This window comes from Oncorhynchus mykiss, chromosome 6 (assembly GCF_013265735.2).
Source record: "Oncorhynchus mykiss isolate Arlee chromosome 6, USDA_OmykA_1.1, whole genome shotgun sequence".
Taxonomy (NCBI): Eukaryota; Metazoa; Chordata; class Actinopteri; order Salmoniformes; family Salmonidae; genus Oncorhynchus; species Oncorhynchus mykiss.
In genome coordinates, this window is record NC_048570.1 from 21,832,359 (window position 1) to 21,847,782 (window position 15,424).

The 15,424-nt window shown below is 44.5% G+C and overlaps 1 protein-coding gene across 1 annotated transcript; it reads left to right on the top strand.

The window, feature by feature from the left end:
• The first annotated feature begins 1,218 nt into the window (after positions 1 to 1,218).
• On the top strand, positions 1,219 to 15,194 carry fkbp15b (FKBP prolyl isomerase family member 15b). The gene is made up of 29 exons (XM_036980446.1): positions 1,219 to 2,371; positions 6,355 to 6,458; positions 6,566 to 6,644; positions 6,768 to 6,837; positions 6,970 to 7,044; positions 7,143 to 7,241; positions 7,327 to 7,476; positions 7,600 to 7,668; positions 7,791 to 7,934; positions 8,041 to 8,192; positions 8,290 to 8,338; positions 8,466 to 8,582; positions 8,682 to 8,766; positions 8,955 to 9,058; positions 9,224 to 9,424; positions 9,515 to 9,613; positions 9,716 to 9,810; positions 9,946 to 10,048; positions 10,812 to 10,983; positions 11,087 to 11,223; positions 12,171 to 12,326; positions 12,396 to 12,548; positions 12,762 to 12,855; positions 12,966 to 13,006; positions 13,038 to 13,079; positions 13,167 to 13,274; positions 13,389 to 13,978; positions 14,176 to 14,281; positions 14,581 to 15,194. The coding sequence occupies exons 1-29, from the start codon at positions 2,178 to 2,180 to the stop codon at positions 14,653 to 14,655; spliced, it is 3,663 nt and encodes a 1,220-aa protein (XP_036836341.1). The 5' UTR covers positions 1,219 to 2,177; the 3' UTR covers positions 14,656 to 15,194.
• Positions 15,195 to 15,424: the final 230 nt, after the last annotated feature.

A 15,424-nucleotide genomic window follows, 5' to 3' on the forward strand; every position in this document is an offset into this window, starting at 1 on the left:
TGGGGGCCATCTATCAGTTGAATTATCTATAGTAATGTTAAAGTCCCCTCCTATCAATAATAACAAATTGGGAAATTTAGATGTTTCTCTATAGATTCAAGCAACTCATCATTCTCATGTTTGGTGTTGTACCCGTAGAAGTTGACAGTAATGAGTGTAATGTCATTGTAACTGATCACAAAACAAATAAAGTGACCAAAGGGTTCACATTCCGAGTGTAGAATATTACCACCAAAGCTATTGTTCATTGTAGTGACACCAGCGGAGCGTTCAGATCCATGGGAAAGCCAAATATCGTTGCCCCACTGTGACCTCCAGAAGTTGGCATCAGCCGAAATTGAGTGAGACTCTTAAAAAAAGCAAAAATCTGTTCGAAATTGCTTAGCAAATAAAAAGAAGGCCTTACGCTTCAGACTGTTTCGTAACCCCCTAGCATTAAGATAAACTATAGACAAAGACAAAACAACAAAGATTATATAAAAGTATAAACTGTAGTAGGATGAGTCAAAGACGTAGGAGCAGTGAACATAAATGATAAGGAACTGAGATCTGCACCATTTAAGTCAATTTAAAGTGAAAATAGCTCATTGCATAAACTTTGAGCAAGACGTTATCCGGCTTTGAAATTCAACTCAACTGAAAATTATGTTCAAAACCAAACCAAGGGTTCTTGTAGTAAGAGAGACTATTCAGAGAAATCAAATACAAATTAATGATAAAAAAAAAGGGTACCTACTATTTTATGTGCATATGAAAACTGAACATAAAAAAAGGAATAAAACATGTTTTCATATACATGTTCCTAAGAGCTTTTTTTTTTGGGGGGGGGGGGGGATTAGTATTAATAACTAAATAGAACAATAACCGTGTAAAGTCAGAGCAGACCTGTATGCCCTTTAAAACAGTATCTTAGTTATTGTATACACAAAAAAATACAGCTTTCAATCTTCTTCGTAAGTTTGTAAACAAAATAGGACTTCCGGTCATACAAGAACAAACTAATAAATTGAAGTACCTGAGTATTCCTGAAAAATAGCCACCCGATGCTTGTTAGGTAAACAACATAAGGAAAATGAGAATACCATGGCTGAAACCATCAACCTGTTCCTTCTGGTGAGATTTTAGGGAGGAATATGGATTTCTGAACCGTTGATGAACCCTCGTCCTCCGACGAAGTAAGCATCCTTTCCCTCATTTCGTGCTATCTTGATCGTTGGCCACAACTTGTTCCTTCTTTCTCTGTCCCCCGGGCTGAGATGCTCGGCGAAACGCATACCATGGCTCTGTAGGAAGGCGTTCTTCCTAGCAGCTTTCCAGACAGAATCCCTCTAGAATCTGGCAGTGAAGAGGATGATACCCCTTGGTCTTGAATCGTTTTGCTGTTGCTTCTTGCCGAAGCGATGCACAACGTCGATGGTATCACCAACTTTTTTATTCTCTGCAGATGCGGATAGCCTCTCCTCGCACATCTTCATTCTCCACATCTGGCAAGCCGTAGTCTCAGGTTCCATATTCTTGTGCATTGTTTCAGATCAGTGAGACGTCTATGGTAGACATTGTTATTCTTTTCCACACTTTTTTCAACTTATGCCACTCTCGTTTTCACATCCTTGATTTCACCACATGCAAACTCCAGTCTTTTTCAAGCCTTCGATAACCATGGTGTTCGTGCCAACCTTTTCTCAATGGCGTCAGACCTGGGGTTGATGAGTAAGGAGAGGGTGGCCACTATGTCAGAGTTCATGTTGGGTTTTTTGGAGGGTGGAGGTTTGCACGGAGTAACCGGTAAAGAGGGGAATTCGTCATCTTCAACAGCATTCGAAAGCATGATATTATCCATAGGCCAAGCGTAGTTATGGCAGTTGTCCATAAGCACGTTTCTCTCTTGTTGATTAGCAATAGAACGGCTAACTTCTTCCTTTCTTTTTTTGTCACGACTTTGTATAGACATGCCGAAATAAATAATCCAATTATTATTCAAGTAACAGTAAAAGTCTTATATCTTGAACAAATAAAAATAGTAATGACTGTAAACTTGTTTTTTTCACAATCTTTCTGAAGTTTGGTACGGAGCTCGGTAAAAAAAAAGGGTCTGTTCAAGCTGCCATCTTGGCACCTCCTCCAATAAGGCCATTACCCCGGAGCAGAACAATTCACAGTACCATGGATCAGGTGATATGTCAGCTGATGATCATAAGAAACAGGAAGAGAGATTAGTTGGTGTCCTAGCGTTATTTCTCAATAAGTATTATATTTATCAACCCAAGAAAATCATAATATTTGAGAAGTATTATTGCTACACGAAAGAAAATACATTCAAAATGTTTGCCGCTGATGACGAGGATGGAGATTTTCTGTCGCCTACTGGAGGGTGAGTTTGCTTTCTTTCAGGCTAACTGGCTAATACCAATCTAGCTAAACCATTTTTCTTTGACATGAAGCTGTGCTTATTTTGTAGCTAATGGAAGCTAAGATATCTTGCTTGTTTGCTTTTTTAGACACTTCCTGAATTGAAGTAGGCTGAGCTATAATTTTCACAGAGCTAGCTAGTTACTGCACCCACTGACGACAACTGCACCGATGCTATTGGAAATGGCTAGCTGCGAAATCATTTTGATTGACACTGTAGCCAACTACCCCCTGAATTCACTACAACAATTTGATGTAGTCAAGCCCATTCACACACAGTCTGGTACATTGTTAGATTACTTGTTGATATTGCTGCACTGTCGGAACTAGAAGCACAAGCATTTCGCTACACTCGCAATAACATCTGCTAATCATGTGTATGTGACCAATACGATCTGATTTTACGGATTTGAGTTAGTCTAGCTAGAGCTAGTACCTTGCACAATATAAATCGAAGGAAAGCGTAACCTCGCCTTACACTTCGCGCATCCCCAGTTAGAGCCCTGTGTTCTGAGACAGGCTTTGTCCTCCACCTCTCACCCAGAGACAGTAATGCATTGGATTTGCATGTACAGTAGGTGTCTCTTGCAACTGGTTCAGTTGCAGGTCACGGTATTTGCTATATCCTATGTTTTGGGTAGTTTGATTTCACCCCAATATGTTTTTCCATTTGGCTGTGAGCCCGATTTCAGTTCAAGAGGTTTGGTACCACAGTTGCTGAATTAATAGGTCTGCTATGTCTCATCTGAAGTTCATATCTATTCAATCACTTAAACAATGCAGGCTAACTGCCAACTAGGGCATGTTGTTTTGCTCTCTAACATTTCCTGGTTAGTGGGGCAATTGTTCACTCAGATAATATGATTTGGAGGAATAAAGCTTGTCTGGGCCAGGAGCAGTGGAGGAGGGGGAGGCTAGGGTTGTGGCTCCTAATTCCTCTCACATGCTGCTAGTTAGGGCCAGTAGGGCGAGGGCTGCCTGCTCCTTCACATCAGCTCAGCAAACTGGACTGCAGACGTAGCCAGAGCACCACAGCTCTTCCAGTGATATGGTGTCAAATCTGCCATGGTGGTGTGACTGCATTGATGAGCAAGACATTGGGGAAAGGAGAGGAGGGCATTGCTAAGAGTGGCAACACTGAAACTTAGTGTGTTGTTGGGTGGCCCATGCCTGTCTGTGGCCCATGCCTGTCTCTTACATGTCTCTTACAAGTGGCTAAACGGGCTACTCTTCACCACCAGTCGTCAGCAACAAAGACCCCGACCTCAAGGTGCCTACCATGTCTTCTGCTCTGAGGGATAATGACTACCTTTGGAGGGAGATCCAAGGGTCAGTATGGCCCTGCTCTGGAGGGAAACATTAAAATGAAACCTGATGTTTTTCATCTCGATAATGAACAAAGCATTAATTTGCCGCTTGTGGTCTGTCTGTGGAAGTTGAGGAAGGTCATGGTTTGAATTTGTGATATGGTTCTTCTGCTGGAAAGCATGTAAATGTTCTTGTGATGTATTTAAGCTTCAGTTATGGCAACATATCGTTAGAGATGATTGTGCAATACCTGATGATGTAAGCTATTCTAGTGTGTACGATTTATTATATCGTAGTAAGAGCTGCTGTGATAACACACAACTGTGAATGTAGGTTGTTTTTGTTATCTTTGATTCAACAAACTGTTAAATGTGGAAATGGGCTACTTGACTTATTAACATGAACAAGTAATTTTTGCATTTTCACTTGTTGGATGCAGTTGCTTTGGGATTTGGAAATCCTCAGTCTTTTTCAGATGAAAGGGCTCATAAGAGCAGCTTTTCTCTGTTGTGTGGGCATGGGTCTTGATATACAGTGTGTGGTGGCTGTATAAACCGGGCATGGGGCTTTTGTTCTCTGTGCTCAATATAAATACATTTTTCACTTCAATTTGTTGTCAGCTGAAATCAGGAACGGTAAGCAAGAAAATTGTTGACAATGAAACGGCAACAACTGAATTGACAGAATAACGTTTGCTTTTTATCCAATGAGCTGTTTTTTTTGTCTCTATAGAACATATGTGTTTATCTGTTTTGAATTTGACTTAGGAGAGTGTAGTAGACCTACCTCATTACGGTACACTAATAGGGCTTCTGCAGATTATGGGCTTACAGAAATAACCTAAATAACACTTGCTCTATGTCCGGGTTCCCCATCTCGCAGCCTGCGGGTGATTTAAAAATAATAATAATAATAATAATAATAATGATGATAATAATTTGGTACCCCAAGTTTTGAGTGTTAATTGTATTTTTTACTTGTTGGACATGAGACTGCAAATCAGCTCCAAGTGATTTTACTTTTGGAAATCTGTTTCAAAGTATTCCCACACATTGTAGAGAGATGTGATTCTATACAAATGTAAGCAAGGTTAGAAATTGTTTGGGCTTCTTGTGGTCAATTTGCAGTCTACAAATGAGTTGTAATTACAGTACATGCGGAAAGCATTCAGACCCCTTCAATTGTTCCACATTTTGTGACTTTACACCCAGACTTATTCTAAAATGAATAAACTTTTTTTCCACAAATCCATCGACACACAATACCCCATAATTACATTTTTGCAAATGTATAGACAACTAATGTCACATTTATCACATTTTCAGACCCTTTACTCAGTACTTTGTTGAAGCACCTTTGACAGCGTTTACAGCCTCAAGTCTTCTGGGTATGACGCTACAAGCTTGGTTACACCTGTATTTGGGGAGTTTCTCCCATTCTTCTCTGCAGATCATCTCAAGCTCTGTCAAGTTGGATGGGGAGCGTCGCTGCACAGCTATGTTCAGGTCTCTCCAGAGATGTTCGATCAGGTTCAAGTCCGAGCTCAGGCTGGGCCACTCAAGGACATTCAGAGACTTTTCCCAAAGCCACTCCTGCATTGTCTTGGCTGTGTGCTTAGGGTCGTTGTCCTGTTGGAAGGTGAACAGGTTTTCATCAAGGATCTCTCTTTATTTTGCTCTGTTCAACTTCCCCTTGATATTGACTAGTCTCCCAGTCATTGCCGCTGAAAAACATTCCCACAGTATAATGCTGCCACCACCATGCTTCAATGTAGGGATGTTATTGGCCAGGTGATGAGCGGTGCCTGGTTTCCTCGAGACATGACGCTTGGCATTCAAGCCAAAGAGTTCAGTCTTGGTTTCACCATACCAGAGAATCTTTTTTCTCGTGGTCTGAGAGTTCCTTAGGTGCCATTTGGAAAACTCCAAGCAGGCTGTCATGTGCCTTTTACTGAGGAGTGGCTTCCGTCTGTCCACTCTACCATAAAGGCCTGATTGGTGGAGTGCTGCAGAGATAGTTGGAAGAGTCTTGGTGGTTCCAAATTTCTTCTATTTAAGAATGGAGGCCACTGTGTTCTTGGGGACCTTCAATGCTGTAGAAATGTTTTGGTATCCTTCCCCAGATCTGTGCCTTGACACAATCCTGTCTCGGAGCTCTACAGACAATTCCTTCTACCTCATGGCTTGGTTTTTGCTCTGACATGCACTGTCAACTTGTGTGTCTTTCCAAATCATGTCCAATCAATTGAGTTTACCACAGGTGGACTCCAAGCTGTAGAAACATCTTAAGGATGATCAATGGAAACAGGATGCACCTGAGTTCAATTTCGAGTCTCTTAGCAAAGGGTGTGAATATGTTTGTAAATACATTTTAAAAAAACTAAAGAAATTATATATTTTTTTTTATACATATGCAAACATTTCTAAACCTGTTCGCTTTGTCATTACACTGTATTCTGTGTAGATTGAGGAACATCTATTTTGATACATTTTAGGATAAGGTTGTAATGTCTTTTTTTTTTTTGAAAAAGTGAAGGGGTCTGAATGCACTGTATGCTCCGCCTCCTAGACCATCCGCCCAAGAACAAGATCAGCTTGCGGCTGAATATAGTTGATGATCCCTGCTGTCTTATTTCAGGGCAAAGCTGGCATCACTTTTTGGACTGGACCAAGCACCTAGTCAGGGGAATGAATCCTTCCAATATACAGCCCCTAAACAGCCTAGGAAGACCTTGAATCCAGGTAAAAACGATTTTAGCAATGGAAGGAAATATGACCAAAGTTAGGTTAACATGATCAGGTGAAACTGAGATGTGTTTACTGACAATAGAGCATGTTTTAATTTCCAGGACCTCCTGCCCAGAAACCCACTGGCCCTCCTGGTGCTCCTGCAGTATTATTGGCTACAGCTATCCATGCTTTCAAATAGTGAGTATCTTTAAACTGTACAAATGACTTGAAATGCCGCCCTGTTGGTCCTGTGACGAGACCCATTCATTTGTTTTGAGTTCATGACTTACTCCATAATTGATGGTGCATCTTTTTGTTTAGTCTTAATGGACAGTATCAGAAACAAGGAAAGCTTGGAGCTGCAGTCCTGGGTAACCACACAACCAAAGAGGTGTGAGCAGAGATGTGCTTTTATTTTCTAAAATGTGAATAAATGTTAATGATTTCTGTCTCTTTGAACATGCTCATCATCATGCACGTTTGCTAACAATGACGTAAAAGTTCCCTGTCTGTTTTTTCATAGTACAAACTCTTGCTGTACGCCAGTCAACAGAAACAAGTGACTGCGGCCACGATTCATGTTGGGTTCGTCTTCACAGTGAGTTTGTGTCAGAAGAATCTGAGCAAGTGAGGAGCGAGCCAGTTGGCTTCACTTAAAGAATCTCAGCTCTTACTCTTTCCCATTGTCTTCTGCAGGTTCAGCCCAGCAACTACTGCACTTTTTATGACGACCAGCGTCAGAACTGGTCCCTGATGTTTGACACAGACAAAGCTGCCGTGGACTTTTGTAAAGAGGTGAAGGACAGCAGATGGACTCTGAGTTTGATTAATTTAATACTGATGTAAAAGTGATTGAATTGGCAACTTGTCTTTGATTTAGGTGTGTTTGGCAAAAGTGAACAGCGCCCCCTCCTTAGATATGGTGGTGGTGCAGGACCTGACACTAGGGGAGGGGCAGGGTGTTGAGAATGGAGACTCCCTGGAGGTGGCATACACAGGATGGCTCCTGCAAAACCATGCCATCGGACAGGTAAGATATCGCTTTGTTTATTGTGCCATTAGAGACCAGTGTTTTGCACATTGCTGTATGTCCTCTTTGCCCTGGGATGTAGTGGTACAGCAGTGGTCTTGTAATATTCAACTATTGTTTCAGGTGTTTGACTCCAACCTGAACAAAGACAAGCTACTACGACTGAAACTTGGCGCTGGAAAAGTGATGAAGGTGAGTCATTGATGTCCTATGGGTGAATAATTTGGGTTGTATAGGCGCAGCTTCTGTTCTCAAGAAGAATAGTAGGGACATGTGGAACTTACAGCTTCCTCGCTCTCCTTTCTAATTGCCAGGGCTGGGAGGAGGGCATGCTGGGTATGAGGAAGTCAGGCCGGCGTCTCGTGGTGATACCCCCCAGTCTGGGAGACGGCTCCCAAGGAGTGGCCAACTGTGTCCCAGCAGACTGCACACTTATCTTTGAGGCAGAGCTACGACGGGTAGGATGTCCAGCATCTCTCAAATGGGACTGTCCGATAACATTAAGCCAAAAGTCACATTTGATGAGTTTCTTTGTCTCCTCATGCTCTTCTATTGTGTCCTCAGTTGAAGTTGGCAAAGGACAGTGTGTCTGACCGTGCCAGTGCTGGGTCTCGGGACTCTGCTGCCCCCTCACCTGCCCCCAGTATGGAAAACTTGGGCCCGGACCTCCCAGCAGGGCCCGCTCAGCCCCCTTCTACAAGCCCCGGGAGACCAGGGTAAGAGTACAGGCTTTCCTGAACACTCATAACCATATCTCCCAGCTCATTTCTTGTCTTTTTCCTTCTTTCATTGTTTTCACCCTCTCGTTTTCAGGGAACCACTACTTCGGGCAAAGTCGAATTCCATCAGTGAACAGTTGACAGTGAGTGCTTTCTCTTCTGAGTAACATTAGACTTTAATATAACATGTTCAAAGCTGACTTGTTTGTAACCCAAGCCCTATCAGGCTGATGAGGTATAACCTACTCCTTAATCTTCCCATGGCTCCAGAATCCAGATGCCACCAAAGCCAAGCTGATCTCTCGCATGGCCAAGATGGGCCAGCCCATGTTGCCCTTCATGGCAGGGCCCGCCTCTCAGCCAGACTCCAGTGACTCTGAAATGGAGGTGAAATGGAGGGTCCAAGGGATTGTATTTTCACATCGCTGCACCTACAGAATATGAGCTGATATAATGATGCTAGATATAACCAGTGTTTTCCTTCAGGACCCCAGTGTGTCTAGACTGAAGGAGCGTCCTGCTGCTCCCTCTCCTGTGCAGATCTCCCCTGCCCCCCAAGCTCCAGTGCAAGGTGTGCTCTCCCACAACCTCTGCTGGGGTCATCACTCTCCATGTTTAGCTGGCCAATAAATTGTCTAATATCAGTTTAAGACTCATTTAGACTGATTTGCTATAAAACTTTATTTTCAGTGTGTCAATGTTTGTTGATGCCCTGGGTGTAATTTCTCAGTTTGTACATAATGTGTATTTTTCCTACAGTGCTTTCCTACCCTCATGGGGCACCACCCTCTGCCTTGATGCCTGTCGCTATGACAACTGCTGCTCCGCAGCCTGTGATGCCAGGCTCCGCCCATGCCTTTCAGGTGAGAATGACAAATGTCATTTTCATCATTCAACTGTCAAACATTTAAACTAATTTCCATGCTATTTTGTATTGACTGCAGAGCTGACTTAAAGGCTAACCTCCTAACGAATCTTCCTCCATTCTCTGTTGCGTCATTGAATCAGTCTGTTATGTTTTTTCATAGCCTTATGCCTACCCACAGTCCTCTATGGCTCCCTCTCAACTTCAACAAATGGGCCAGATTTACCCCACCCAGACAGTGCCATACATGGGAGGCACTGGAGAGGTCACTTCCTTCCTCATGACTGAAGCTCGGCAGCACAACACTGAGATCCGATTGGCTGTCGGCAAAGTGGCCGATAAAGTGGACCAGTTGGCGTCAAAGGTCAGCAATATTATTATTATTTCTCTTTCTGTGTCAGACATTTCCACCTCCAGTATGACATCAGTTTTTCACTTCTCATCAATTTGACAGGTTGACGACCTTCAGAGGCAAGGAGGCCACTCATTGGCTATGCCCAGTGTTAATATGGAAACATCCATGATTATGCACAACATCCAAAGAATCATTCAGGTATAGTCTGGTTGGGGGGGGGGTGTTAGGGATTTAATTCCCTAATAACACCTTAGTAAAATGTCTACATGTTTTTTTTCTCTCACTATATTTACTGTACAGGAAAATGAATCTTTAAAGAAGGATGTCTATGAGAAGAGCTCACGTGTAGAGGAGCAGAACCACAAGATTGGGGAGCTCATCAACCAGAACCAGAGGTAAGACACAGACATTGATGCGGAAGTTAACATTGGGGGATCTAAAATGGCACCATATTCACATACCAATTTCAGACACAGCTGTTGATTTTCTCTGCGTGTCCAGCCAGGCTTGTCTCTTTTGTTGTTGTCCAGATACATGGAGCAGAGTAACCTGCTGATGGAGCAGAGGAATGATTCCCTGAAGTCCTCCAGTGAACACAACCAGGTCCGGGTGCTGCAGGCTGAGCAGGACAAGGTAGATCACAGTACCACCACCCTACCGTACTTCTTCTGTATATACTGTCATCAGACTGCAAGGAGGAACTAACCTTCTCTTATACTCTCACAGTCAGGGCTCATTATTCTCACGTGACTTAACGGCTCTATTACTGTATCTAACATGGCTTTAGGGATATTAGTGTTGTTTTTGTCTGGGGACTAGACTAACAGAATGACTGCTGCAGCTCCTGGCTATTTGTCCTGCTGTGTTCCTCTCAGGACCTTTAGTAGTGACTGCTCTCTCTTTCCAGCATGCACGGCCTCAGGACCTGTGCTTGGGCCAGGTGAGCCTGTTAGCTCTACCTTCCTCCACTCATCCTCCTTCCCGTCCCCCTTTTTGCTGACTTTTCTTTTTTTTTCTTCAGCCCTTTCCTCCTCATCAGTCATCATAATTCACCAGTCATCTTCTTCCCACAGGATCATGCTGTCAGGCTCCATGTTAACTCTGTCTCTCACTCATCACGTCCAGCCAATCACCATCACCACTGTCCACTCGCACTGTCTATGGCTGTGTCCCAAAACTCTGAGATGGGCTCCTTTCCTCGTCGCCTTTCCTTCATGACCATTGGATAAATGACTGGACACTGACAGTTCCCAACATCTTGATTTATTTCCAGTCAGATTAGTGATCATGAAGGAAATAAGTTAGTTTAGGTTATTGGGACACAGCCTGCCTTTGGACTGTGTATTGTATAGACCGACAACACCGCTGACTAACAGTACTTCTCTCTGTCGCTCAGGTGCGTCTGACAGAGGAGCTGGCTACGTGTACAGCGCGGGTGTCCCAGCTGCAGCAGGAGGCCACGTCTCACCAGCAGAGGGCTGCAGAGCTGCAGAGCAAACTGACCTCTGCCCTGCAGGACAGTGACACACACTGCACACACATCTCCTCCTTAGAGACCCAACTGGAAGGTTTGCACTACTCTTACATAATTATCTGCTAAAAACACAATGTTTTTATTTTAAATTGGTTAGAAAGGTGTCAGTGAGAGTGTGTTTATGTTGGTGTGAGTAGAGCTAAAGGAGACGTCAGAGCGAGGCCAGGCCCAGTACCGTACAGAGAAGCAGAAACGCAAAGAGATGGAGCTCAGAGTAAACAACATGGAGGAGGAGTTGCAGGACCTGAAGATTGACAAAGAAAGTCTGGAACGAGTGAGTATGGCACAGTGTCTGTGGGCTGTTTTCTCGCAAGGGCGCTGGGCGTGATGGTATTCCAGGGCGTGTTCTCAGAATGTGCGCAGATCAGTTGGCAGGCATCTTCATGAAGTGCTTGGAAAGGCAGGTTATGGCACACATCAACTCCATCATCCTAGACACACTCCAACTTGCATACCGCCCCAACAGATGCATAGACGACGGAGTCTCAATTGCACTCCACACTCCATTTTCTGATGACCCAACGGTGGTAGGTCACTGGCAACAATAAGACAGGGAGGAGATCACTGACCTGGCACTGTGGTGCCGGGACAACAACCTCTCCCTCAATGTCAGTAAGACCAAGGAGCTGATCGTGGACTACAGGAAATGGGATGGCGGGCACGCCCTCATCCACATCGACGGGGCTGTAGTGGAGCGGGTCAATTTTCTCTATGTCCAAATCACTAAGGACTTAAAATGGTCCACGCGCACAGCGCCTCTTCCCCCTCGGGAGGTTGAAAAGGTTTGGCATGGGCCCTCAAATTCTCAAAGGTTCTACAGCTGCACCCTTGAGAGCATCTTGACTGGCTGCATCACAGCTTGGTATGGCAACCGCACTGCACTCAATTGCCTGGCGCTATAGAGGGTGGTGGGGACAGCCCAGTACATTACTGGGGCTGAGCTCCCTGCCATCCAGGACCTCTATATCAGGCAGTGTAAAAGAAAGGCCCAGAAATCGTAACCATGTACTTGTGCACGTGAGATTAAAACGTAACTTTTAAATTTAGCCTCCAACGCTTACATCTCCGCTAGAAATTGCCCAAAGGCACAGATCTAGGATCAGCTTACAGATCTCAGTTCTCTTCACTCCTATACCATAACCTTCACCAATAGTGTGGGAAAAAGACCTAAAACTGAAATTAGATCGGTGTCTAAGGGTAGCTTCATCTTTCTTCTCTTAGACGCTGTCAGACAGGAAGAGGAAGTGGCAGGCGGAGAGGCAGCGGTGTGATGAGGAGATGGAGGAGCTGAGGAGGAGCAGCCAGCAGGACATGGACAGTCTAAAGACACAGCTCCGCAAGGCCAGGACCAGCACTGGCCAGGCGGCCTCAGAACAGGTACTGTACAGGGTATAATAATATGTCTATGGGGAGAGGGTGAAGAGTAATTGTGCGTGTGTGTTCCAGCTAGCTCAGCTGCAAGCGGAGCTGGAGGAGGAGTGGAAGGGGAAGTGTGAGCAGGCGTTGGCCTCAGCCAAGGAGCAGCAGGGGCGTCAGATGTCCGAACTGGTAGAGCAAAGGGACACACTGGAGCAGAGACTGACCCAGCTACAGGAAAAGGTCAACAGCCTAACCCATATTATACCGTATACAAAGCTTTCTCTCTCCTGACGCCCCTTTGGACTCCTGAGTTAATACATACTTTTATATTGTGTGGCTAAGGGGGATTTGTTACTGTTGTTATAGAACTTGGAATTCCATTGTTGTAAGGCTGGGAAATGATTTGTGTAGCTTAATCTGTGAGAGTTTAGTGGCTCTAATGCATTCTAACAGTTCTCAGCTCCTGAAGCAGTCCAGGGACTCAGAGGAGCAGGGCCTGCTACAGCAGCAGGTACAGGACGAGAAGCTGCAGGTCCTACAAGAAAAGGTACTGATGTGTTTACATGTTAGTCTAGCATTAGCAGCTAACTCTCTCCATATCATAATGAAGTCCTCTTTCTCACACACCCACATTCTTTCTCTCCTTTTCTCTTTCAGTATTCAGGCCTGGAGGAGCAGTCATCAGCTATGAAACAGAAGCTTGAGGGGCGAGTGGCTGAGCTGGAAAGGAGGCTGGCAGAGCAAATGGGCCAAGAGGACACTGCAGGGGAGGTGAGAGGGACACAGACATGTTTCACAGCTGAGTGTCTGTCTTACCTGTACTTCATGGTTTGACCGTAGCCCTGTGTGCCCTGGCAGGTGAAGCGTGTGATGAACGGAGTGTTCCACTCTCTGAGAGGGGAGTTTGACCTACATGAGACCTACACAGGCAGCGCTGTGCTCAGTATAATCGTCAACACCATAAAGGTACTGCATCTCTGCTTTACAATTATCGAGACTGTTATATCTTACTGTGTTATTCACAATGGAGATGGACTGAAAGGGATTTGGGTGAATTAATGTTGGTGTTTGACCCTTCAGAGTGTTACGTTGCAACTGCTCAACGTTACTGAGAGACCTTCGTCCCAACGGAGTGAAGAGGAAGAGGTGGTGGAGGTCAGTGATGTGAAGCTTCGAGAGGAGAGACCACCACAGGATGTCCATGTGAATGGAGAGGAAGAGGAGGAGCAGTGGGTAGAGTCAGAGCAGCCTAGTGAGGCCGTTGGGCAGAGGGAGGGAGACCCCAGAGATGTGCAGGAGAGGGCTCGTCTGGAGGCAGAACCAGAGACCGAGAAGCCAACTAAGGTGGAACTAGCGTCAGACATCCACACAGAACCAGAGCAGCAATCACACTCAACCCAGCCACGACCAACATCTCCCGAGCCACTGGGAGAGAACACCACCGAGGCTTCGGAACCCACTGACATAAACCCTGAGGAGAATCTGCCCTCTGAGATGGGACAGCAATGTCAGTTAGAAGGTGATGTAATTACCCCAGAGGTGAAGAAAGTGAGTGTGACTATTGAGGGTCCCGTGGGTGAACTGGAAATAACTAGCCCCAAAGCCACAGGTCCTCCAACCCAGCCCCCACCTCCACCAAGCCCTCTGCATGACAGTCCTGGGAAAGTAAGGTGAGTTTTCTAGAGAGACCAGTGAACTACACAACCCAGTCTCATTCAACTGAGTCTTATCTATGTTCATAATAAGTCTGTTGTCCCTTGCTAATATGCATGAATTCCTGCACCTCTCTCTGCCTTCTATCTCCCCCCTGCTCTCCCTCCTTGCTCTACTCTATGTCCATTCTCATTTGTGTGTTCTATTCTCTCAGTCTGACTGAGGGAGTAGGAGAGGAAAATGGAAAGGAGCCATTTTTCCAGAGCACAGCCCCAACCAAACCCCCACCACCACCCACTGAGGAGGAGGAGGATGAGCTGGTGAGGAAGGATCAGTAGAGCCACACCAGTTCTCTCAGATTTATACACACTGCTTCTGTTCCCCTTGTTTGTCAGTAAAGTTTGTCTGTTACATGGCCTACTGAATAGTACATCAGGTAACATAAAGCTGGTTTCAAGATATAATTCAGTGGCAGGTTCCTCTGCTGTTGAATGTCTATGACAGGAACTTGTTCTGAATTACTTCATTTCCGAACAGTCTCATACGTTTTTTGTGGTTGGTCAGCATAGGATTACAGAACACAACTCACATTTGATATACTTTCCCCATGTTTTCTAAGAGCTTGAAGGGGCGACCTCCCCCAGCCCCTCTGTTTGGCGATGAAGAGGATGAAGATCTTGACTGGCTGGGCTGAGCAACAACTGAAGTGATAAGTCTTATGAGTCTTGAAGGCCATCCTCTAGAGAGATGATTTCCACTGTACTAGAAGAGACTATACCTGGATGAACATGTAGTGAACTCAGTCTCTGTCTGAGATAAGGGAACTCTGAACAATGTGCGTGAGAAGGATGTCCTGTCAGACTGCCCTGAACACTGCGGTTAAAGATCTGTGTGCCATGTTGAGATCTGTAGGGCTGCCCTGATTGCTGTTGCATGAAAGCCACCTTTGATCAATTAAGTCTGATGAAATCCACCAGAAATCCCCCCCATGCAATCAAAGTCAATCCATCCATTAGCCCTGTAATTTGTTGTTTTCATTGGGTCTTCGAGATTAAAAAGATGGTCTAGGGTATTTTAACTACTGTAGCTTGATGTTCATTTATCTGATTTGATTTAAGATGTCTGTTTGCTTGTTGTGTATTAATAATGAGGGCTTGATGCTTCAAGAACATCTCATTTTTAAAAATGTTTGCTGAGATTCATTCCAGAAAATAAAAAAACATATAAAAAAGATGTCCACATATTCTTTCTTGAATTTTTTTCTTCTTGTATTTCCACAATGACATCCATAATCAAACCAACGACCTGCAATCAATGAATGCTGATACTGCTAGATTATAGCATACTTACTGCAATTAAAACGTTTAAAAATACATCGACAAAACTGGATCATAATTTGGTGTTGACACATTTACCATAACACCATATAATAAAGTATACCTAAAATGAGTAATGGGTATGAA